Source organism: Salvelinus namaycush, chromosome 17 (assembly GCF_016432855.1).
Source record: "Salvelinus namaycush isolate Seneca chromosome 17, SaNama_1.0, whole genome shotgun sequence".
In the NCBI taxonomy this organism is placed as follows: domain Eukaryota; kingdom Metazoa; phylum Chordata; class Actinopteri; order Salmoniformes; family Salmonidae; genus Salvelinus; species Salvelinus namaycush.
In genome coordinates, this window is record NC_052323.1 from 15506126 (window position 1) to 15532718 (window position 26593).

Below are 26593 nucleotides of genomic sequence, written 5' to 3' on the forward strand. Positions count from 1 at the left end.
GGTAGAGTCCGCAAACTGTCCCCTCGTTTCATTGGTCCTTTTCCTATCTCCAGAGTCCTGAGTTCCACTGCTGTCCGTCTTGTGTTACTCTGTACCCTCCGCATTCACCCTAGCTTTCATGTGTCTAGGATTAAGCCTGTATCTCACTGTCCTTTGTCTTCTGTTTCCAGGCCCATCCCTCCCCCCCGGGTTATCGGTGACCAGCCAGCGTATACGGTGAGACACCTCTTGAAGGTTTGACCACGGGGCAGGGGTACCTGGTTGACTGGGAGGGTTATGGCCCGGAGGAGAGGTGCTGGGTCTGTTTCACCTGTGAATGTCTCCACCCCCTCCAGGTGTCGCTTATTTTCCCCAGTGTATTTATCCATGTGTTTCCTGTCTCTCTGTGCCAGTTCGTCTTGTATGTTAGTCAAGTCAACCAGCGTGTTTTTCCCGTACTCCTTTTGCTATTCTCTTTTTGCTAGTTTTGACCGGTTTTGACCCCTACCTGACTCTGGACTACTTTCCACCTGCCTGATCATCCTGCCTGCCCTGACCTTGATTCTGCCTGCCCTTCGGTACCTTTTGGACTCTGAACTGGTTTTGACCCTTTTGCCTGTCCACGACCATTCTCTTGCCTTCCCCTATTGGATTAATAAATATTGTAATACTCCAACCATCTGCCTCCTGTGTCTGCATTTGGGTCTCACCTTGTGTCATGATAGTTACACACGTGTTCCTCACTGAAAATAGAAATAAGCTGAACTATTTACAAATGGCATTCGTGTTGGTTTTAGGTGTAGATGATTAGATTTCACTTTCACCATAGCTTGTGCACGTCGTGATAGTCTTTGAAGCAGTCCCTCTCTGCCAGGAAAAAAAAAGCGAACTGGAATTTCACAATTTTTTTACCCCTGTGTTTTGTGCAATGCAGTTGTGCAGTTCTTTCTTTGTCTTTTGGCATGTGTGTTGGATAGTGGCGCTCACTTTGATTGGGGGGTATTGTGATGTTTGTGAGGTTGCTTTGGGCCCCCAATTCAGCCATTACCAATACCAGCTGCTCTCGGAAGGCCAACTGGGGGAGAGGGGTACTTTGGCTATCTGCTTGTGGAGATTTATTTAACTAGCCAAGCCAGTTAAGAACAAATTCTTATTTACAATGATGGCCTACACTGGCCAAACTCGGACGACGCTGGGCCAATTGAGCACTGCCCTATGGGACTCCCAATCCCGGACGGTTGCGATACAGCCTGGATTTGAACCAGGGTGTCTGTAGTGATGCCTCTAGCACTGAGATGCAGTGCCTTAGACCGCTGCGCCACTCGGGAGCCCTACTGAATTTACTGTAGCAATGTCCACAAAGTGGTAAAAAAAAAAAGTATTATACCACTTCCTGGTCTTGTGGAGGACCTGGTAGTAGCCTATCAGAGCATCAGATAGGTTGACACCGCCCATGCTGGCATTGTAGTCCTTCATAGAAACAGGAATGGGGACATTCTTCCTCACCCATGCCCCATTGGCATTTTTCACCCTCCTTGAGACATGGTTGTTATTGAATGCCTTATGCTGTGTGGTGAGCATGGTTACTTCCCTAGTGTCCTTCCATTTCACAAAAAGCAGCTTGTCAGTCCTGATCCAACACATGGTCCACCTCTCCGATGTCTGTGTCATGTTGTTTACCTTGGTCTTGGGGAAACCGGTTCTGTTAGGACGAATGGTGCCACAAGCCCCTATTTTTTCTTTTTCGAGAGGTCTATGAAAAGCATGGGAGGAGTATAAAAATTGTCCACAAAGAGCTTGTACCCACTTCCAAGTAAGGGGCTTGACTCTTGCAAGACGATCATACCCTGCAGTCCCCTTCTTCTGGTCATTCTCCTAATCCTTTTGTGGGTCACTCATGTGAAGAGTACGGTTGATGGCCAATAATCGGTTTTCACTCATGATGGAGGTGGGGAACTGGAACCAATAGAGTGGGGACTTGCTCCAGTTGTCATCTAGTCTTAATACCTTTACCAGTCCCATGTAAATCACCAAGGAAATGTAGTTGAGCATGTCACCCATGGTGACAGATTTCCAGGACATCTTCCTTCCCCCCTGATGCTTCTTGTCCCCATACTTGTTGGTATTACTAATTTGTGTTCCTAGTACAGAGGTGGTAAAGTAGAGGTGAAACAGCTGTAAGGGGGTGTATGTTTCATCACTAACCAACTGGGACTTCAGGTCATTTGGGTTTAAACATAAACTGTAATGGCTCCTCATCATCTTCAAGGAATGTATGCCACCTGTCCTCAGTTTCATCTCCTTCTGTTGTGCTGCTTCCACTGCCTCTCCCTCTTCTCTGTTGAGGCCTAGATCTCCTCCCTGCCCCCGCACCTCCAGATGATCTTGCAGAGAGGGGAGTGGTGCCAGGGCCTGCAATGGGGTTGGTTGAAGAGGAGTGGGGTCTTTGTCGAGTGGTGGATGTAAAGCTATCAGACGGGATGATTGACATAGCAGTGGGGGGTGAAGATCTTGACAGGAAAGGGCGCTTGCTGGGGAGGGGTGGCTACCAAACGTCATCATCCAAATCCTCTGCATCCTCCACTCTATGGTGACTAAAATAAAGGGATATATTGTTGTAAGACACCCAGAATTACAGTTGACTAAATTTACTAAACGACATAACTGTAAAGTAAAAACACCAAGCCTAAACTTTATCTGTACAGTGACTCACATAGGTGTGAAGCACACACACGATGCAAACAGTAACACTTTGGAGAGAAAAGGCAGAGGTGACAACCACAAATAAACAATGGCCATGAAAGTTTAGTGGCCTCTCCAATGATGAAATGTAGAACAGCAAACAGTGAACTAATATGAAACAGACAATAAGTTGACATCCATTGATGGAAAATGGGGGCAAATTATCTCTTTTTTTAATAATATATATTATTATAGATTTTTTTTTACCCCTTTTTCTCCTCAGTTTCGTGATATCCAATTGGTAGTTACAGTCTTGTCCCATCGCTGCACCTCCCGTACGGACTCGGGAGAGGCGAAGGAGGCGAAGGTCGACAGCTCTGCGTCCTTTGGAACACGACCCCGCCAAGCCGCACTGCTTCTTGACACAATGCTCACTTAACCCAGAAGCCAGCCGCACCAATGTGTCGGAGGAAACACCGTACACCTGGTGACAGTGTCAGCGTTCACTGCGCCCGGCCCGCCACAGGAGTCACTAGAGGGTAATGGGACATGGACCTCTGCGTCACTCAGGAGGCGGCAAATTATCTTTTCACTTCCAACATATTAACATTTGTTTATTCAGTCATGTCATAGTTTGCAGTAATTATTATTTTGATAAACTGAATTTTGCTTCTAACATAGTTACAAGTTACATTGATATCCCTAATTAATTGGCTCAATAAAATATTGAAAAATTGGGCTAGCTTTCAGGCCTTTTGGGTGGTTTTTGCGTGGTCATTGAGCTAAAACTCTTAGCTAGACCTGGCAACCCTGCACAGGAGTACAGCAGTCTGCATGCCACATGAAGCACTGACGACAAACAGGGAGGGGGGGAGGGAGGAACACGTCACAAAAGGAGAAGTCAGTGATGATGACAATGGCATGAATCATGTATTTCACAGCAAAAAGTGAAGGTAGCTTTAAATGCTAATTTGCCATCTCTGCTACACAGAGTTCGCTCTCAAATTTCGAAAAAAGTAGCTATGAACTCACATTTCCCATTTGAGACAGACAGGGTCAGGTTTCAATGTAACATGGCGTTAAAAATACAAATAATGTAACTAAGTAGCTAACGTAACTATTATCTCGCAAGTCAATGTTAACTGCTAGCTAATGTTCCAGTCAGATGTCACAATGACAGCTGTAATCTTGGCGTAGCACGAGCTACTCTCGTGAGGTGATGAAGAACTGCACAGGGATGTGGAGAGCAGCCAAAATGAAGGTGAGCCACCTGCCAGACTGAAATCTAGATTTGTCTTTAGGGATTGAAGCATCAAATTGTCAGGCAGGCCTAATTCACTTTTTATAGAAATAGTGTTTATTTTTGTCAAAATTATTTTGTAAATGAAATTGAATGTAAACGTTTTAGAGCTGAAAAATAAAGTATACTGTTCTTTCCCTCTTCTAGTGAAAACTTTTGGTGCAATTCTATTTTACACCCACAAGATGGTGTCATATACTGGAGCACTGAACAGCCTACGGCAGTCATTAATGTAGCCTATCTATGCTCTGATCCAAAATACAGTCTATTGAGCTAGGCCAGGGATGAGCATTGTTGATGGGGGTGGGGGCCACAAAAATTAAGAACTCATGAGGGGCCGCAGTGGCTCACAGGTCTGCTTACCCACATTCATTCATATGTGAAATTTTGTTGGCTAACCAAATCAATGGGGGCCACCTGGTCGGTAATGATTACTGCAAGTTTAGGTAGCTTGCCGCTAGACTAATTCACCAATTGACTGTCATAACAAGAAAACTGCTGATGCACTACCAAATTTTGAAATTGCACCTTGTGTATTCTACTATTCTAACTCTCAACAGTATGTTGAGACCCCAACTCAGTTCCAAAAAAAGTATTTTTCTTTTTTGGGGGGGGGGGGCAATACAAAAAGGGGGCAGCGGCCACCAGCTGCCTATCCCTGAGCCTGGCTATCCACCATGGTCTATGTAGGTTAATAAAGATGCAATGAGGATAATAAACTATTAAGAAAAAACAACAACCTTTTAATCATGTTTATGTTTTTTATCAAATGGCTTTAATATAACTTTAATATAAACGTCTTGACATCGCCTACATAAAATGCAATTCCCAATTACTCCAGGTCAAGTTTAGAACAGGTAAAAGTTACATATTAATCAAGGGATGATTGTTGGATGATGCTTTGTAAACATCAATCAAAACAAACTGAACATAACCCGATGGCCAGGACATAATGCAGTGTACTGCATATGTCAAGATGTTTTCCACCTTCCTTTGCCATCGTATGACAAAGAGACTTTTTGAATGAGGGGTATCATTTACATCCTATTCCCATCATGGTCATTTGGTCACCGGCGGTCAGGGCCTCACTGAAGAAAGTCTTTGTTGCTACTTGCGCTCATTTTACTAAGCCTTTTATTGTTGGAACAGAGGAAAGACTGCAAGCTGCGTGTGTAGAGCTGGCCTTATTGTGTTTCCTACCGCAGATTCTAAAATAAACGTCTTAAAACCCCTCTCCTTTCAGCTCTCCACTTCCACCAATTGTTTCTGCCTGAGTCTTATCTTGCTGCCCTCCCTTTCCCAAGGGTAATGTGCTCTGTTCTCTGAAGACTCCATCATATTAGTGAACACACTGCATAGCAGCTAGATCCTCACTCTGGGTGGAACATGGTGACCACATGACCAGTCTCACACGTTCTCATGTGGTCAGGAACAAAAGGTTTGATGAAGAAAATAACATTGTTTCATCATATTATGAAGTCAGATTACATACAAATTGAATATATGCTCCTGCCTTTTTGTCCTCTTTCCATTATCTGTGGTCAGTGAGATGTCTCTATTTATTCTTCACTCAGCCCATAATCATGGCCTCTTTAGAGGATTATGTAGCCCATAATCATGGCCTCTTTAGAGGATTATGTAGCCCATAATCATGGCCTCTTTAGAGGATTATGTAGCCCATAATCTTGTGGTAGGCCAATCTATGAGTTATTTTTTTCAACCTTTTAGATTTTTTTATTGATACGTAAAATCGAAAAAGTAGACATAAAACATACCACAGGACAGGGTATTCTTGATGTATGATTGACTTATGTGCGTCAGTAAAAGTGATTGAACCTGCATTTCTGGACATATTATTTACCTTCAATAATCTGGTAAGGGTTTTGACATTTATTATACTGTCACATTCATGATTAATTCCTTCTATCTAGAGGGAGAGTTAAGTCATCACACACACTTGCAGAGCAAATGGCATTACTCCCACTACAATTCGAGCTTTATCAATTCTTTCCCATGTTCTCATGTACCATATCACCATTTTTGCCACTGCAGGGGAAGGAAGAATGTTGTTCTTCACAGATCACGGCGTAAGTAGTGGGTCTCACCTATCAGTTGTCCAGGGGCCATGAGGGAACACAGCCCAGATTGGCTCTGCGGTACTGCACTGCTGCTCAACTCCTCAGAATGGTAGGTCATGCAGGTCTTGAGTTGTGATGGGCGGAAAGGTGAGGCAGGATGTTCTTATTTACAGTTCCTGCCACAGAGAGCTGCCAGAGCCATTTGTTGCAGTGATTGAGGAAAACAGTCTGCTGCACATCCACACACCATGGGGTGCTGCTTGGGAACAGAGGTCTCCTGCCATGTACAGAGTGTTACCGGTATTTACATTTGATATAAAAAGCTGCATATCCTGTTTCCAAAGTTAAAAATAAATCCAGCAAATATTTATTGTAAACATTCGGACCGATACCTTCTATCAGATATGACAATGGTTGTTTACTTTTTGAAAGAAAAAAACACCTCTGACATGCTGATGGGTACCCCAGACAAGATCATCTCTACTTTTAGATACTAGGATTGCTATTTTCAATTGATCAAGGTCAAGGGCAGGCACAAAACCAAAGTAGCTGGTTTTACATTCACTTTATACAACATTGTGACTTGTTTTGGGCAATAAAGGGCTGTGTAAGTTGGTGAATTGTGAAACAGTAAATTCAAGAATTTAAATTCACTGTAATGTTGATGTTGCACTAAATGCATCTGTTTGTGGTGTCTGACTGGTTCATTAAAATTCTTTCTCTTCCTGTCAGTGAATTCTTTCAAAGGTTCTTCACGTCATTCAAAACCAATAAAACAATACAAATGTTTGATGTAGAATAGGTGAGGCCAACACGTCATCAATAAATATAAAAAATTATGTAGGCTATTCACATGTCATATACAGTGAAATAATGTAGAAAGTGATTCTAGAACGTCACACTGTCACTGCAGTTTGTCTTTGACGTTGCGTCCTTCCTCTGTTTTTCACTATAAAGACTCAGCGCGTGGACTGCAAGCAGTGCTGAGTACAGGGGCGGGATAATAAATTCTCAGACAGTTGCACATGAATTAATCTACACTACCGTTGTTCAGAGGATGAATGGCTGATTTTGCTCTGTGTTTGTTTGAAATCTGAGGCTTTTGTTTTATTCTACCAAATATTTTAAGAATCACCCACTTGGTGGCAATGCTTGTTTAAATTCCTTTCACTCAGTTCCAAAGAGTGGGGGGAAAACGTCGCACAGGTCGCACCTGCCCTCTGGGACTGCACTCATTTGTCTCTTCAGTTGCAAGTACTAGTCAGAGTGGAACCAAAACTGCACAGGGGAGCTGTCCTGCAAAACAAGCTATGGGATACGTGGAAAACTGCTGAGTTTCTTACATTTTGATCTAAGGATTTTTTTGGATTAAAAACTAAAAGGACATATTTTCATTTATATCACTTTTGGACTGTTACCTGAGAGACTATATCGCTTTTTATTCTCAGCCAACACTTGTGGCTCTTTCTTGGGATTTTCTGGGGGTATCATCGGTGGTGGACAGAATGGCCCCGCTCAACTGTGCCAAACTCTCAGTCGTCTTTCATTTAATCACAACTATAAGCGGTAAGAATTATTCCATATGTATCCAGAGAAGGTTTCTCCTTTTATTATTTGGCTATTCGAGTTGGACCGCAGTATAATTATGTTCCTTGAAGTCACTTAAAGTTAATGCCTCTACATTTGGTGATTTATTTTCCTGTATGAATAAATTAAGATTGATATTCACATTTGGTCTGTTATTATGCTGGAATGCAGCTTATTAATGAGTAGAAGGCGTTTTTCTATTCAATTTGTTTCGAATGGTTTGAAGAGATTAACTAAATTTGTTTTGAACTTGTACCCTTTTACGAAATATGATGTTGATGCGGCAAGGATAATCTTGCTTAAAGCATGACCATATCACACAATCCAACTGAGTTAAAATGTCACCTGTTGCTGAAGTTGAATGCACATGTTGTTTCTTGGGATTGAAATTCCATGTCGTTGAAATTGAGTCAATATGATAATTCAAGTTCATTGAAACGTCCAACAATCCAAGGTTGAGGTTCGGCAGTGAGGAATCCATACACGTATGGACATTGCAGTACAACTTGTCACCAGTAGAGGTAGTCACTTTCCATTGAAGAGAGGATGTAATTGAGTAAACGCTGCTGTAGTGTGTTACCTGGGTGAATTTATTACCTATACCTGTGAGTTTATTACCTACACCTATGAGTTTATTACCTATACCAACCTATGAGTTTGTTACCTTTACCTACCTATGAGTGTATTACCTATTTGAGTTTATTACCTATACCTATGAGTTCATTTCCTATACCTACCTATGAGTTTATTACCTATACTTACCTATGAGGTTATTACCTATGCATACCTATGAGTTATTACCTATACCTATGAGTTTATTGCCTATACCTATGAGTTAATTTCCTATACCTACCTATGAGTTTATTACCTATACCTATGAGTTTATTACCTATACCTATGAGTGTATTAACTATACCTATGAGTTTACCTATACCTATGAGTTTATTACATATACCTAACTATGAGTTTATTACCTATACCTATGAGTTTATTAACTATACTTATGAGTTTAATACCTATACATATGAGTTTATTATGTATATCTATTCATTTATTACCTTTACCTTTGAGTTTATTGCCTATACCTATGAGTTTATTACCTATACCTATGATTGTATTACCTATACCTACCTGAGTTTATTACCTATGCATACCTATGAGTTTATTACCTATACCTATGAGTTTATTTCATATACCTATCTATGAGTTTATTACCTATACCTATGAGTTTATTAACTATACCTATGAGTTTATTACCTATACCTATGATTTTATTACCTATACTTACCTATGAGTTTATTATGTATATCTATGAGTTTATTACCTATACCTATGAATTTATTACCTTTACCTACCTATGAGTTTGTTACCTATACATTTGAGTTTATTACCTATGCCTACCTATACGTTTATTACCTATACCTACCTATGAGTTTATTACCTATTCCTACCTATGCATTTATTGCCTATACATATGCCTTTATTACCTATACATTAGAGTTTATCACCTATACCTATGATTGTATTACTTATACCTACCTATGAGTTTATTACCTATGCCTACCTATGAGTTTATTACCTATACCTACCTATGAGTTTATTACCTATACCTACCTATGAGTTTATTCCCTATACCTACCTATGAATTATTACCTATACCTATGAGTTTATTGCCTATACCTATGAGTTTATTGCCTATAACTACCTATCAGTTTATTACCTATACCTACCTACTGTATGAATTTATTACCTTTTCCAACCTTTGAGTTATTGCCTATACCTATGAGTTTATTGCCTTTACCTATGAGTTTATTACCTCTACATATTAGTTTATTACCTATGCCTACCTATGAGTTTATTACCTATGACTACCTATGAGTTTATTACTTATACCTACCTATGAGTTATTGCATGTACCTATGAGTTTTTTGCCTATACCTATGAGTTTATTAGCTATACCTACCTATGATTTTATTTTGTACAGTACTGGTCAAAAGTTTGGACACATACTCATTCCAGGGTTTTTCTTTATTTTAATATTTTCTACATTGTCGAATAATAGTGAAGACATCAAAACTATGAAATCACACACATGGAATCATGTAGTAACCAAAAAAGTGTTCAACAAATCAAAATATATTTTATATTTGAGATTCTTCAAAGTAGCCACCCTTTGCCTTGAGGACAGCTTTGCACATTCTTGGCATTCTCTCAACCAGCTTCATGAGGAATGCTTTTACAACAGTCTTGAAGGAGTTCCCACATATGCTGAGCACTTGTTGGCTGCTTTTTCTTCACTCTGTGGTCCAACTCATCCCAAACCATCTCAATATGGTTGAGGTCGGGTGATTTTGGAGGCCAGGTCATCTGATGCAACACTCCATCACGCACCCTCCTTGGTCAAATAGCCCTTACACAGCCTGGAGGTGTGTTTTGAGTCATTGACCTGTTCAAAAACAAATGATAGTCCTACTAAGTGCAAACCAGATGGGATGGATGGTTTATCACTGCAGAATGCTATGGTAGCCATGCTGGTTAAGTGTGCCTTAAATTCTAAATAAATCACTGACAGTGTCACCAGCAAAGCACCCCCACACCATCACACCTCCTCCTCCATGCTTCATGGTGGGAACCACACATGAGGAGATCATCCATTCACCTACTCTGAATCTCACAAAGACACGGCGGTTGGAACCAAAAATGTCAATTTGGACTCATCAGACCAAAGGACAGATTTCCACCTGTCTAATGGCCATTGCTCGTGTTTCTTGGCCCAAGCAAGTACCTTCTTATTATTGGTGTCCTTTAATAGTGGTTACTTTGCAGCAATCTGACCATGAAGGCCTGATTCATGCAGTCTTCTCTGAACAATTGATGTTGAGATGTCTGTTACTTGAACTCTGTGAAGCATTTATTTGGGCTGCAATCTGAGGTGCAGTGAACTCTAATGAACTTATCCTTATCAGCAGAGGTGAAATTTGGTCTTCCTTTCCTGCCAGTTTCATCATAGCGCTTGATGGTTTTTGCGACTGCATTTGAAGAAACTTTCAAAGTTCTTGAAATTTTCCACATTGACTGACCTTCATGTCTTAAAGTAATGATGCTGTCATTTCTCTTTGCTTATTTGAGCTTTTCTTGCCATAATATGGACTTGGTCTTTTACCAAATAGGGCTATCTTCTGTATACCACCCCTATCTTGTCAAAACACAACTGATTGGCTCAAACGCATTAAGAAGGAAAGAAATTCCACAAATTAACTTTTAACAAGGCACACCTGTTAATTGAAATGCATTCCAGGTGACTACCTCATGAAGCTGGTTGAGAGAATGCCAATCAATGCAAAGGGTGGCTACTTTTAAGAATCCAAATATAAAACACTTTTTTTGATTACTACTTGATTCAATATGTGTTATTTCATAGTTCTAATGTCTTCACTATTATTCTACAATGTAGAAAATAGTCAAAATAAAGAAAAACCCTGGAATGAGTAGGTGTGTCCAAACTTTTGACTTGTACTCTATACCTACCTATGACTTTATTGCCTATACCTATGAGTTTATTAATTATACCTACGAGTTTATTACCTATACCTATGAGTTTAATGCCTATACCTATGAGTTTATTACCTATACCTACTTAATGAGTTTATTAATTATACCTACGAGTTTATTACCTATACCTATGAGTTTTTTCCCTATACATATGAGTTTATTACCTATACCGATGAGTTTATTGCCTATACCTATTTATGAGTTTATTAGCTATAACTACCCATGAGTTTATTACCTAAACCTACCTATGAGTTTATTACGATACCTACCTATGAGTTTATTGCCTATACGTATGAGTTTATTACATATACCGATGAGTTTATTACCTATACCTATTTGTTTGTTGCCTATACATATGAGTGTATTACCTATACCTATGAGTTTATTGCCTATACCTATGAGTTTATTTCCTATACCTACCTATGAGTTTATTACCTATACCTACCTTTTAGTTTATTACTACCTGAGTTCATTACTTATACTTACCTATGAGTTTATTACCTATACCTATGAGTTTATTACCTATACCTACCCTACCTATGAGTTTATTACATATAATTAAGAGTTTATTATCTACACCTTATTAAGTTGACTGTTCCCACTTAATCTCAAATTTGTTCATGTAGTTTTTTGTGTATTAAGAATCTGTATTGGACATTGGTGGAGTTCTCAGATGTGTTACAGTTAACTAGGCCCCTGGAGGAGGTGAAATATATTTGAAAACAGAACCAGTGTTTACAGTTATGGTGAAAATATTTATTTCAGCATTGTTGTCATGCGGATCTCCAGAGTGAAAGGTTGTTCAACATCTTGAGAATAGAATGTGTTTCACAAAGTAAGCCACATTGTTATCACTTGCCAGTTCCAGGATCGTGATGCCTCTCCACATAAGGGAGTGAACATTATTTATAATAAGGCTTACATGGAGAAAATTGGACCTCTGAAATGGAAATGATATCTTTTATGCAAACCATCCCTGAACGCTTAAAAAAAAACAAGTGACCCTCCCCTATACCAAAATAATAATTAACACATAAATTGGATAGCAAAGAACATGCCTACTGTTTATCCTCACTTATTGGACAGACCAGAGCCTTACATATGCAGTTTTAAAAACTGTTTTTTGTCCTGTAAGCATTACATGGCATTGCAGGAATTTTGATAGCGCACAGGGCTTCGGGCCAGAAGGTTGTGGGTTCGCAGACCACCACAAGAGTAGGGTTGGAAAGATCTGTAAAAGCATTGAATTAATCTATCCTTGTATTTGCATGTCTGAGAACACAGGACCATTAATAAATATTTCATGCAATTCTACATTATTTTACATATTAGCAGTATCTTTTTAATATCACAAAAATTACCGAAATCACAGGCTAAGAATGGACAGAGAGCTAGGCCTATGTGTTCATCTCATCATATTTCTCTAATGCCAAATTTTGTTTGCAACAAAAATAATTAAATCTGAAATGTCATTAGGAATCTGTGCATGGTACTTTCAAAAGTTATGCCTACCTTTCCACCCCAGACAGAGTAGGCCTAGACACAGAAAAATGTAATTTTTAACTGCTGGCTACTCTTCTTCCGTTGCTTAACCCAATAAGAGAAGTGTTTCCCCAAAAACTGTCTGGGTTTAAACTAGGGATGCACGATATATCGGTGAACTTATTGGAATCGGACGATATTAGTTAAAAATGCCAACATCGGTATCTGCCCGATGTCTAGTTTAACGCCGATGTTAAAAACCGATGTCAAAGCTGCCGTGCATGCTTATATTGTCACGTTCCTGACCTGTTTTCCTTTTTCTTGTATTTATTTAGTTGGTCAGGGCGTGAGTTGGGTGGGTTTGTCTATGTGTGATTTTCTATGTTGGGATGTTTGTGTTCGGCCGGGTATGATTCTCAATCAGAGACAGCTGTCAATCGTTGTCCCTGATTGAGAATCATACTTAGGCAGCCTGGGTTTCACGTGTGTTTTGTGGGTGTTTGTTTCCGTGTCTGTGTTTGTTGCACCACACGGTACTGTATCGGTTTATGCACTTCGTTTATTTGTTTTGTAATTCATTATTCAGTTTCGTTTTAATAAATCATTATGAACACTAACCACTCTGCGTATTGGTCCGATCCGTCTCGCCTCTCCTCGTCCGAGGAGGAGGAAGAATATGACGATAGCCGTAACAGAAACACCCACCACCAAGGGACCAAGCGGAGTGGAGAAGGGCGGCAACAGCAGCGGAAAAAGACCCAGGACTCCTGGACTTGGGAAGAGATTCTGGACGGCAAAGGACCCTGGGCTCAGCCAGGGGAATATCGCCGTCCCAAGGCGGAGTTGGAGGCAGCGAAGGCAGAGAGGCGCTGGTATGAGGAGGCAGCGCGGCGACGCGGTTGGGAGCCCGAGAGTCAGACCCAAAAATGTCTTGGGGGGGGGGACACGCGGAGTGTGGCAAAGCCGGGTAGGATACCTGAGCCAACTCCCCGTGCTTACCGTGGAGTGAGAGGGCGTCGTACTGGTCAGACACCGTGTTATGCGGTAAAGCGCACGGTGTCCCCAGTACGCGTGCTTAGCCCAGTGCGGGCTATTCCACCTCGCCGCACTGGTAGGGCTAGGTTGGGCATCGAGCCGGGTGCCATGAAGCCGGCCCAACATATCTGGCCTCCAGTACGTCTCCTCGGGCCGGCGTACATGGCACCAGCCTTACAGATGGTGTCCCCGGTTCGCCAGCATAGCCCAGTGCGGGCTATTCCACCTCGCCGCACTGGCAGGGCTACGGGGACCATTCAACCTGGTAGGGTTGGGGAGGCTCGGTGCTCAAGAGCGCGTGTCCTCCTTCACGGTCCGGTATACCCGGTGCCACCTCCACGTACCAGTCCTCCGGTGGCAGCCCCCCGCACCAGGCTGTCTCTCCGGGTTGTCTCTCCAGCTGCTCCCACCTGTCCAGCGCTGTCAGAGCCTTCCTCCTCTCCAGCGCAGCCTGAGTCTGAACTGCCTGCCTTCCCAGCGCTGTCTGAACTGCCTGCCTTCCCAGCGCTGTCTGAACTGCCTGCCTTCCCAGCGCTGTCTGAACTGCCTGCCTTCCCAGCGCTGTCTGAACTGTCTGCCTGCCCAGCGCTGTCCGTCTGTACTGAGCCTTCAGAGCTGTCCAGCCAGGACCAGCCAGAGCCATCCAGCCAGGACCAGCCAGAGCCGTCCAGCCAGGACCAGCCAGAGCCGTCCAGCCAGGAGCTGCCAGAGCCGTCCAGCCAGGAGCTGCCAGAGCCGTCCAGCCAGGAGCTGCCAGAGCCGTCCAGCCAGGAGCTGCCAGAGCCGTCCAGCCAGGAGCTGCCAGAGCCAGCCAGCCAGGAGCTGCCAGAGCCAGCCAGCCAGGAGCTGCCAGAGCCAGCCAGCCAGGAGCTGCCAGAGCCAGCCAGTCAGGAGCTGCCAGAGCCAGCCAGCCAGGAGCCGCCAGAGCCAGCCAGCCAGGATCCGCCAGAGCCAGCCAGCCAGGATCCGCCAGAGCCAGCCAGCCAGGATCCGCCAGAGCCAGCCAGCCAGGATCCGCCAGAGCCAGCCAGCCTTTGACACGCAAAGACGCCGTTTGGGTCTTTGCGTGTCAAATAAGATACAGTAGCACTGTCAAAGCTGTACAAAAAAGTCTGCAAATAAGCCAACACCGGCCACGAAAGATGTGTTTACAATTACGCGTTGGTAATACAGCATTATTTGTTTGACCGCAACTTCTGGGATAGCTAGCTTTAGCTTGGTACCTAGCTAGCACCAATACAACCAATATAAATATATATATATATAAAAACAATGACCAGTAGAAACTGCAGTCATTTTCATTATTCTTAGCAATGATTTAGGAATCCTTGCGAGTAAGTATTAGCTAGGTTGCCACTTGTTGTTCACCTATTGAAATTAAACTTCAGTTCATGAAAATAAATAGCTAGCCAGCTCCTTAACCCTGTTGCCCAAAGGTAACGTTATAAGCAGCGAGCTAACTTCATCTGGCTAGTGAGGCTCGACCGGACCGGGTTATGTGTTGTGAAGCTAGCCACAATAAGGATTAGGCACAATAGTGGAATTTGCAGTTTGCCTTTAAAATAAAAGTGTGTCATTGACAGTGATGCAAATGAATATAAATAGTAGAATTATGCCATACTTTTATTTTGAATGCTAACCGCAAAGTCCACTTTTGTGGCTAATCCTTATTGTGGCTAGCTTCACATAGATGGGTCCGACCACCATTAATCAAATAAGAACTGTCTTATGAACAAGGGTTATTTTATATGACGACACCTAGCTATATAAACACAGCAAAAAAAGAAACCTGTTTTTCAAAGATAATTCGTAAAAATCCAAATAAATTCACAGATCTTCATTGTAAAGGGTTTAAACACTGTTTCCCATGCTTGTTCAATGAACCATAAACAATTGATGAACATGCAACTGTGGAACGGTCGTTAAGACACTAACAGCTTACAGACGGTAGGCAATTAAGGTCACAGTTATGAAAACTTAGGACACTAAAGAGGCCTTTCTACTGACTCTGAGAAACACCAAAAGAAAGATGCCCAGTGTCCCTGCTCATCTGCGTGAACGTGCCTTAGGCATGCTGCAAGGAGGCATGAGGACTGCAGATGTGGCCAGGGCAATAAATTGCAATGTCCGTACTGTGAGACGCCTAAGACAGTGCTACAGGGAGACAGGATGGACAGCTGATCGTCCTCGCAGTGGCAGACCACGTGTAACAACACCTGCACAGGATCAGTACATCCGAACATCACACCTGCGGGACAGGTACAGGATGGCAACAACAACTGCCCGAGTTACACCAGGAACGCACAATCCCTCCATCAGTGCTCAGACTGTCCGCAATAGGCTAAGAGAGGCTGGACTGAGGGCTTGTAGGCCTGTAAGGCAGGTCCTCACCAGACGTCACCAGCAACAACGTCGCCTATGGGCACAAACCCACTGTCGCTGGACCAGACAGGACTGGCAAAAAGTGCTCTTCACTGATGAGTCGTGGTTTTGTCTCACCAGGGATGATGGTCGGATTCGCGTTTATCGTCGAAGGAATGAGCGTTACACCGAGGCCTGTACTCTGGAGTGGGATATATTTGGAAGTGGAGGGTCCGTCGTGGTCTGAGATTGCAGGCAATCTCAACACTGCATTACAGGGAAGACATCCTCCTCCCTCATGTGGTACCCTTCCTGCAGGCTTATCCTGACATGACCCTCCAGCATGACAATGCCACCAGCCATACTGCTCGTTCTTGCAAAACAGGAATCTCAGTGTTCTGCCATGGCCAGCGAAGAGCCTGGATGTCAATCCCATTGAGCAATAATGTTGAGCAATATGTTCCCATATGCATCGGAGTCACTTCTTTCCCGAGTATTTTACAGGTTCTTTCTAGAATATAGTATTGCGGACCAAAGCGTTGTTATAGATCACTTCATTAAATTGGATCCGTTTTATTTTCTTACAAATCTTAAGCTAGCAAATGCTTTTTGCCATTTTCTTTAATATAAACGTAGACCAATGGCATACCCTCTCATACCGCCTAAATTCAAGTCTCGGTTTTAACTTAACAGCCCTTCATTGACACAGAGGTAGGCTATTTAAAGAGTGCATGGTGGGTGGAGGAATTGACCGACAAATCTATGGATATAGCACTATAGCCTAATTTTGTCTGTCACAGAGGTAGGCCTACCTCTTATTTCTTAAATAGCATTTTTTGGACTAGGTCTAATAAAAATAAAATAAAAACAGAAGAAGCCTTTGACTCTCCTCCTGAACTGCTACAGTAGGCTTACACAGCACAGACATTGCTTAGGCAGCACACACATTTTTCTTTGATCAGCATGAGCAGAGCAGGCCGGGGCCCAGGATTGGAATACTCATTGCAGTGTGTAATGCAGCCTAGTTTTATTTACACCATCCCAAAGCAGCTATTTTAGAAATGCATGCACTTCGTAGCCTATAGCCTATAGGCTATGTAATCATTTGATTGAGACCACACTAAATATCCTATAGGCGCATTTGATATTTCGCGGCCAGCAGAAAATCAGAGATCAGAGGCGGCATTGGGCACACATCAATATATAGCCTAATAAGCAACTATTTTTTAAACACTGAGAAATATAGACATTTCATCAATTACAAAATGGCATGACCCTCCCCTTGACTAGATTTAAAAAAAATACTAAACCCTCCCCTTGACTGAAATTGAAAAAGCATGACCCTCCCCCATTTTCCTCCAGGTAACCATTCTGTACATTTCGATCTGTCCCTAAACAAGATGGAGCAGTACTTCCTCTACATTCTGTCTTGCCCGGTGTGCAACACAGATATGTCTTCCTCCCAATGTCCAAATATTTTTCAGTCCCTCTAGCTTTATCTACACTGTTTCCAAGTAGATTTCCTTCACTGTCCACACGCAGAGCATGGGAAAAACACAAAGAAGAAACAGACAAGGGGTGGGGAGGGCAGGAGGCACCCTGGAATTGTTCTGGCCAATAGAGGTCACGGAAACGTGACACGCTACGCTCTCAGTGAAGCACCAATGTATGTCAAGCCCCAATCTCAAGACAATGAGGCTGAGCAAAGGTGGACCATTGTTTCTGCATGGCGGTAGGCTGTATGGTAGAGCCATTCGTAGTAAACTCATCTCAAGACTGAGGCAGATGTGGAGAGGTTTGGTCAGTGGGACAGGTACGGTACAGCACCACAGAGATGGGGGGGTGATTTGTCCTCTACAATCTGAAATAAACCCAACTAAGTTGAATAACAGGCATCTATCTATTCCTTGGGTTAAATGCAGAACACACATTTCGGTTGAATGCAACTGACTAGGTATCCCCTTCCCATTATAGTATTGGTGGTGCTACTTTGTTTAGCATTGAGATTGTTGGTGGATTTGTAAGGCAATGCTGGTGATAGGTGAAATAGGAAGCGTTGATTACACTGTAGATGCTTGAAATTGCTAAATCCTCTTTCCTATTGCTTTTCCTCCTGACACACACACCAAGCGTCTCTGTTTCTCTTTGATTGACTGCCAACATAGCCACCAGTGCAGTGTCATTCCAAGGTGCTATTCAGTTGCTATTGCTGTTGTTAACAGGGATGATAGCAGCATCCCCCTCTATAAGACATATATCTCTCTTGCTGAGCCAGCTGTATATTTAGTTTTAATACCTGCATGGGATTTCAATTTCAAGAATCCTCCTGGCTTACACAGTGGAAGAGCTTGTAGGAATCTCAATATACAGGATCTTCCTATAGTTAACCACGTTTAATTCTATATAACCAGGAAAAGCTGACTGGCCACCCATCTTGGCCAGATGTTCCTTTATTCAGCTTTTTTAAAGGGGAGGCTAAGGCATTCTGTCTCCAAACTCCCAAAGCTAATCTACGGACTAATAAAAAAGTCACTCTCTCTTACTGTTGTCTTAACCATATTGTTGGCAGAGTGCAGTGCTTTCTGAAGGACCCAGCGTGAGAGTGCAGTCACAACAGTTAGAAACTCTTAACTGCACAGTAAATAGTAGTAGCAACTTCTTTTTTTGGCAGTACTCTTGTCATGGTTTTCAGGTCTCTGTTGTACATCTGCCACCAGAGCATAAAACATCTTGCGAGTTTGTCTTTCTGTTTTTCTGTTCTGAAAGACTCAAACTAGAGACAACTCACCGTGAAATACCACTGTCTCAGAACAACATCTCAGCGGGATGGCTGTATCCTCACACTATGAGGCAATGAACTTGAGGAATATAACAGTACAGGACAGGTTAACCCCAATGTAACCTTACAAAACCAGTATAGCCCACCAACTGTGAGCCAGTAAAGCCTGGAAATGGAACATTTTAAGTTCCTTTTCTGGGAAATTCACAGCAGCATTAAAGCCAGTTGCTTAACCAAAATATATTGTGATAAATATGTGGAAATATTGTAATGTTCCATTGAGGTAAAAATGGTGGCCCTGAGCACCACAGTGCGATACAGGAAGCCAGTGATCATGTCAGTGGCCACTGACTGACTACCGCTGACTACTGTTGTGCTTCTCTGCTATATCCATGGACACACTGCAGCGAAGATGACTCACAAGCCTCTGACCTTTCTCTTTCATAAAGGAGTGCGCCCCCCCACCATCCTCTCTCTCCCTTTGTTCTCCATGTTGGACATACAAAGAGATGGAGTGGCAAGGTTAAACGAGGGAGTCATTATTCCACATTGTTGTTTTTGCCTTGAAGACCCCAAAAAAGATATTTCCTCCTCACTCCAGAGATGGCGTTGCTGGTACATGGTAGGACGGGAAGCACAGGGAGACGTGTACCAGCCGCAGATGAGGGAATTCCGTACATTATACCCTGCACTTTAAGGTATGACTGGGGATTTCCTCACAAACACAGTGACAGTACAGTCATCTCATACCGTAATAAATAGGGTTTTATTACATAGTATCAGACATGAGCTGTTGGCCGCTAGCCCGGACTGCCTGGCACAGCCACATTCAGACTCCCACTCTTGTTCTCTCACCCGCTCTTGCTTTTGTTCTCTCTCTCTGTCTCTCTCTCTTCCTCTTTAAGCAGATTCACATTGGGTTCAGCAGTTTCTTACCCAAAGGATTCAACATCATGAGATAGTTGTTGTATTACACAAGTGTTTGGCAGCACAGCTGAAACTATTTGGGGGTTTTTCAAGAGCACACTGATTTCCATGGGGACTAGACACAAAGATAGGGTTTGGATTAGTTTAAAAACGGTCAAATTAGCAATGTTGGAATTGGTCATTGTTTGGAGGCCTTGTTTGTTCTCTGTTCTTTGTTTTCTGTTTGGCTTGACCACAAACACTTCAGAATAGAACTTGGAATCACATCATTTGGGAGCAAAAGTCATGTAGCGACTGCAAGAAATGTAGCGACTGCAATGTCCTGTGCTGTTTTCCCAGCTTTAACCTGTAACGTGTACGCTAAGAATCGGGAAGCAAGTACAGAGACTAAATGTAACAAATAACGGAACATAAAACAAAACAAGAAACACGAGTAGCGTACAGACATGAAACACAAAAACAGAAATGAACCAAAGGGATTGACAGATATAGGGGAGGTAATCAGGAAGGTGATGGAGTCCAGGTGATTCTCATGAGGTGCAGGTGCGTGTAACGATGGCGGCAGGTGTGTGTAATAACGAGTATCGCCGGAGAGGGGGAGCTGGGGTGGACGTGACATAACCTACAGGTGTAGGATCTTAATTTGAGCCAGTTTGCTTCAGCAGGAAAAGAATCCTGCAGCAACAGGAAATGTGAATTATTATGTTGATTATAGTTAATGGACTTGTTTTATAGGGGTTGATAAGGGCAAATCAAGTCTGACATTTAAAAGTGGGAATTGTAAACTTTAGAAGCCTTTTTAAACCTATAGTACAAGTTAGCATTTCCTGCATTGCAGGACAATTTTCAGCAACAAAAGAGTAATCAAATGAAAATCCTACATCTGTAACGTACCAGGCGTAAAAGAAACACCTGAGCGGGGTCAAATGAAACCGGAAGCATCTTCTTTGCTTTTCTTCTGAAAATCTGATGCTTCCAGTTTGTACCGACCCTGCTGAGGGTGCCCCAGCTCTGCACAGGAGGCTTGGGACTTATGAATGGGGGTCCCAGACTAACACTGACAATGTCAACTGCTGTTTGATAACCTTGCACAAGAGCCCAACACCAGCCAGCAGAGTGAGCTGAGTATGGCAACCTAGAGAGACATCAGATAGTGGTTCCATGTCCATAAAATCCAATGCATTGATGTAGGATTCCTAGAGAGAGAGGAACTGGTTGACTGTAAATGGAGGCATGGTCTGGTTCCATGTCTGTCCTCTTCTTTAATGTCTCCTAATGAAAACCAGGTCCTCTGAACTGAACCAGCACAACAAGCACAATTTCTAGCATTTTCAGGCGTTCCACTGGAGGAATGCAGCACACAGCTGTTCGGGGGGGTTGTGGCGGGGGGCCTGGGCAGGCAGGTGGGGGTAGGATGGGATGGGAGGCTGTGGGTGGAGAGAGACAGGGACAGGGCAGGGAGTGGAGGGCTTGATGAAGGGGGTAAGCCGGGGGGGGGGGGGGGGGGGGCTTTTTAAGTGGGCTGTCGGGGGCCCCTGCTGAACCATCCATCTGTAGTTTGTTATAGTGCAGAGCGGGGAAACTGTTTTTGGTTCCAAAGTTGCTACATTCATTTTTGGACTTCATTTTTGAACTTATAAATGCATGAAATATACGCATTGATTCTTGAATAATATAACTTATAAATGCCTCATGAGCTTAGTTCAACTGTTGTACCTGATCAGAACCCCAAATATAAGCTTGTTTTACTCCAATGTTTGTAAACAATGTAAATGTAAACAAACACTGTATAACCTCAAAACATGGTTAAAACTCTCATTTTGATATCATGGATGTTCAGTCCATGACCATCCATGATAGTGGTTGCATTTCTCTAGGTCCATCCCTTAGCGTGGTAACGTAATATCAACAGTAGTGTCCCAGACACCAATAAGGACCCATGCATGTCCAACCCTAAACATCCTGGAGGCAATTTGTGAACCGTAAATAAAGCTTTTTAGGAATATATATATATATATATAAACATTAATGGAAAGTTTTCTAGGAATCTCAGTGTACATTCTTTTTTCTCAGCTCGTGTTCAAGATGCACCGGCAAGTTCTTCAAGGCCTTTGTTTATGTACATCGATCTATCCATATGTAAATACACACATGGGCAATAACAACTGAGTAATATCTACAGACTATTAATAACGTGTTTGTCTGGAGATTCTGATCTCTGATTATGTTTCGCAGAAGTAGAAGTATTAAAGAGAGCGACGTAGTATACTTAGACCCTATACTGGTAGTACTCTGTCATACTGAGAGGAATGTTTTCATCACTTTGAAAACCTTTGACCACATCCCTTCCCCTCCAAATAACCTTGGACTATGAAACAATGATGCTACAACATTTTGGAAGGAAGTTGATATTGAGTGCCAACATTGGCATGGGCAGTTCATTCTTGGACAACAGCTGTTTAGACCCCCACAATAAAACAAATTGCTACTCTGTGTACTTTTGAGTGTGTATGCGTGTGTGTTTGGTGTGTTCACCTGCATTTGTGTGTGTCTATGTTTCTGGAGTCCACCCAGGGAATTGGCCTTGTTGTGTAATTCCATTGTCTTTCTGGATACTGTCAGCGCTGGGCAGGCAGACATTTGCTCTTAAAGAGAACATTTTATAAACGTGTTTGCCTGGAAACCACATGTTGACTGTACACAAGCTGCTTGGGGAGTAGAGAGTCAAAGGAAGGAAATCACTTGTGAGACGGTCACAACTCACGGACAGCAGAGAGAATGACAGTGCTTCCTATGCTGAGCACCGCGAGCAGCACCTATCAACAGCTTCAGCCGACCCACCAACAACTGGGATTTTTAATCCACCGTTTCAACTTCCCCTTTTGTTCCTCTTCTCTATAAATGTAATAATAGAATACAGCGCATGCAGCAAGGTCAGAGGTCAATCAAAAAGTGAATCTGCCCATATACTGTAAGTGTGTGTCAGCATTGTTATATAATGGAAAAAGAAAGGAAGAGAGAGTCCCCACCAAACTAGATTGACTGATTGAGCTGGAGGAAGTACTTGTGGACATGTTGCGGAGCTCATCTGGGTCTGCCCAGTTCTCCCCGGTTCTGACTGGAGTGACCTCTCTGGCTGAGGGGCACAGCTGCTCCCCATGTCCCCCCTACTCCCCCCTCCCCTTCTCATCTGCCTCACACCCACTCCTCTCAAACACACTCACATAACTCATCACTATCAGACCAGACCAGACCAGTATCCTCCAGCATCCTACTCTGCACGGACTGCCCCGTAAACACCTCCCACCCCCTCACAGCAGAATAGACCAGCACTAAGTGAATACACATGGGTTGTACTCAGGAGAAAACTCCCAATGCATTTATCACACCACTGGTGAGTTAGACTGTAGGATTCATAGAGAGAGAGGAACTGGTTGACTGTAAATGGAGGCATGGTGTAATTTGTTGTATGAGAGTACTATGAAGCGCCACTTTGAAGTGTTCAGAGTGTGTTCTTGTATCCAATGACTCAGAGTGTTAGCCAATGTCTGAATGTGTGTGTGTGTGTGTGTGTTTCTCTGTTGTACAGGTCAGGTCAGCCTTCCAGCCCCTCTGCTGCTGCCCTCTGAGGACACACACCTTCTGCACACAGGGAATTCACTCAACCTCACCTGCAGGTATTATACACACACACACTGAACCAAAAGACTTAATGTCAAGTTCCCCAACAACAAGAGTTGTTCCTGACCACACAAGTTTTTCTTGGTCAGGTCATATGGACAGAACAAAGGGGGAGATGACTGTTAAAATGTGTCATTCATTTTGATGACAGAGGTAAAGGAAATAATCTCAACTCCCTGGCAAGGCTTTCATCAAAAAACCAACAGGTTCATGCAACCCCCTCCCCCTGTTATTCATTAGATCAGGGTCAGTCAGGAGGTGAGGCCTGGTCCTGCTCCAGTTGATGGCTGTTCTCTGGACTATCACTGAAGCAATAAAGACCCAGGCTCTGATTTGGCCCCGTTAGACAGCTAGGCCAGGATAAAGAGAGGAGAGAGAGTATATATGAAAAGGATTGCTGGAGCATCAGACCACAGAGGCAGATAGGCAGTGACTCTCCCAGCCAGGCAACCAGTGTGGTCCCAATTTATCAATCTGTTCCAATTTCCTTCGGGGGGCCGGTGGGACCCCTGTCTGTCTGAAGTTCACACATTTGTTAAGCGTTTAGAGAGCCTTGCATCATTTTCTAGGCACGCCAGGAATGCTAACCCCTGTGGCCCAATGCAACGCTTCCCTACAAGGCCATGTGCTAAAAAGGCCCCGGACGATAACTGTCTATGGGTCTGGCCTCTGGATGAGAGTTTCTTGACCCCAGGCAATGTAGGCAGAGGCAGTGGTATGCAGTGAGACATGTTTCAATCTCCACCGGGATCGCTTTTAATGGGACCTTAAAAACGAACACTGGAGATAATGTGTTATTTGAACACATTGTCCCAGAGATCCCAGCCATGTTCCCATGTAAAAGTCCCTGTTATCAAGATGACTCCAGGTTATTGGAACGGCCTTCGAACACTTCCAAATAAACACAACTTGAGAGGTCCAGAGGGGAGGGGCCACTATCAAAGTCAAGTCAGGTCAAAGCCAGCATTTAACACTGATTTCACTATAAATTCTATGTCTAAGTAATACTGAGATTGAATCTTGAGAGCTGGTGCCTGTGCCCTGTAAGAGCATGTTTATGTGCATAAATCAGGTGAGACAATGAAGGTGTTTGACCTGGTGATGGCATGCTGACCTGAGGATGACGACCCAGAGCTCTAGGAGGTGTAGGAGGGTAATAAGATAGTGATGATGCAGGTGGTCTGGCTGACCCTCTCAGATGGACCCTCTTTACTTTGTCACTTGACTTAGAGGTTGCCCTTAACCACAGATCTCCAATCAGATGTCCCTATCCTCAATCTAAATCTTAACCATTAGGGATAATAAATAATATCTGATCCTGTGTCAGTTCTTATGGATAACTTCTGCTGTCTTTATCAGAGGTGCGGCCCAGCTGTACTGGAGGCTGCCCTGGCGGAACGTGACCTCGGAGGGGGTTCATGTGGAGGAGTGTGAGCCCCGGGTGAACGCCCACTGTAGTAAGCTGCTGGTGAGAAACCTGATCCCAAACGACACGGGGCTCTACAGCTGCAGGTACGCCCAGTCCTCCGCCCACATCAGCTCTACCTACGTATATGTCAAAGGTGAGACCCGCTTTATACCGTTCAGACATTCTAACGATGATGGTATAGCACCTTTCATACATACAATACTGTATTTGCATCCCAAATTGCTTTACATGTACATGCTGACAGAGTAGATCATCATTGTTGAGTTCTATAATGACATTCTCCAATGAAGTCCATTGAAATCCAGCGTGTGAAAATGGAAATGAAAGGGATCTCACATTAAATCAGTTGTTGGATTCTGTTAACTTTAACGCCGATAAGGACCTTTTTCACATTTTTGATGTTTTCCTCCATCATTTTTTTGTTTGAGTTGGTTTGTTTCACAGCAACATAAGTTCAAGACATTCTCTCTATGAATGGGTGGTGATGTTAAATGGGCCGACACCTTCCAGCGCAGTGTGATGTAAACAGAGCCAACAAATACAACAAAACTTAGAGTCTCTTAACGGCCAGGGTAGGGCCACGGTCACTGAACAGCCTGACGTTTTCCTGCATGATTTCCCCCCCCCAAAAAAGTTTTTTAATAAGAGAAAAATAATAATTATAAAGGAGAGGCTCCATCCATTCCACACCTAATTTAGTCTAGCAACAAAAGCCAAGCTCTCCACATGTTATAAAGAGGATGTCACTACAGGTATATGAGTATATGTAAAAGTGTGGGGGGGGGGGGGGGGTTTAGTCAAAGCCAGGCAGAAGGAGTTGTGCTTCTAACAGAGAGAGGAAGGCTTTCCTCCGCTGCCCGACTCCTTCTGGAACAGGGAAGGAGAGTGTGATCGCATCGGAAGCCCTGGTCATTGACTATTATTTCCTGCTCCCTCCGGCTTCTGTTTTTCCAGTCAGTCTGTCCTGGAGCCTCTCACGATACCGGCTATGGTCTCTCCCATGTTACAGGCCTAGTCCTCCCTTAAAACGTGGAGAATTGGCTCTACTCTGTGAGAGCAATGCAGGACAACACTAAATATCTTAAAACATTGTCATAGTTGAGATTGACATCAGTGTCCCTTTAAAAATCTTAGTCTTAGTCTGAGGGACTGTGGTGGGGATACGTCTCATGGGCAGAGAATATCTGGGCAGAGAGAGATATGAATGTCAAGCCTGATTAATAACCGTTTCTAGAAGAAAAACAGAGAGGTCCTTTCTATCTCTCCGGGACATATTTCTGTCCAGGACATATTTCTGTCCAGGACATATTTCTCTCCAGGGCATATTTCTCTCCAGGACACATTTCTGTCCAGCACATATTTCTCTCCAGCTCCTGTGATGTGCGTGCACTACTTTTTCTTAATGTTTGACCTTTAGAACAAATGCTGATATTCGTGGCCAAAGTAACACTGTGACGCAGAAAAGCACTGGACAGGTTGAGTGTCTTCCTACTGAGGTCCTAGCCTGACTCCTCTCTCTGTCTCCCCTGGCGATCTGACAGCCTGGTAGCCAAGTGTTTAGTCTAACCAGGACTCTTTCAAAGCCCTTCAACTGTTTATTACATCATTTTCCCTGTTTATTTTTCAAATACTAGTCCCTTTATCATGCCTAAACAGCTCAGCCTGCCACAAATCACTCAAGTATTTGTGTAACCACGAAGTTCCCACAGCAGGTCTGTGAA

At 43.2% G+C, this 26593-nt stretch overlaps 1 protein-coding gene across 1 annotated transcript in view; it reads left to right on the forward strand.

Annotated features, from left to right (window-relative positions):
• Positions 1 to 7037: 7037 nt before the first annotated feature.
• The window catches only part of LOC120062328 (vascular endothelial growth factor receptor kdr-like), an 83944-nt gene continuing 64388 nt past the window's right edge, over positions 7038 to 26593 (forward strand). The window contains exons 1-3 of the mRNA XM_039012212.1: positions 7038 to 7605; positions 23352 to 23439; positions 24803 to 25005. Of these exons, the coding sequence (XP_038868140.1) occupies positions 7545 to 7605; positions 23352 to 23439; positions 24803 to 25005 (352 nt within the window). The 5' untranslated portion in view covers positions 7038 to 7544. The remainder of the gene's footprint in view (positions 7606 to 23351; positions 23440 to 24802; positions 25006 to 26593) is intronic.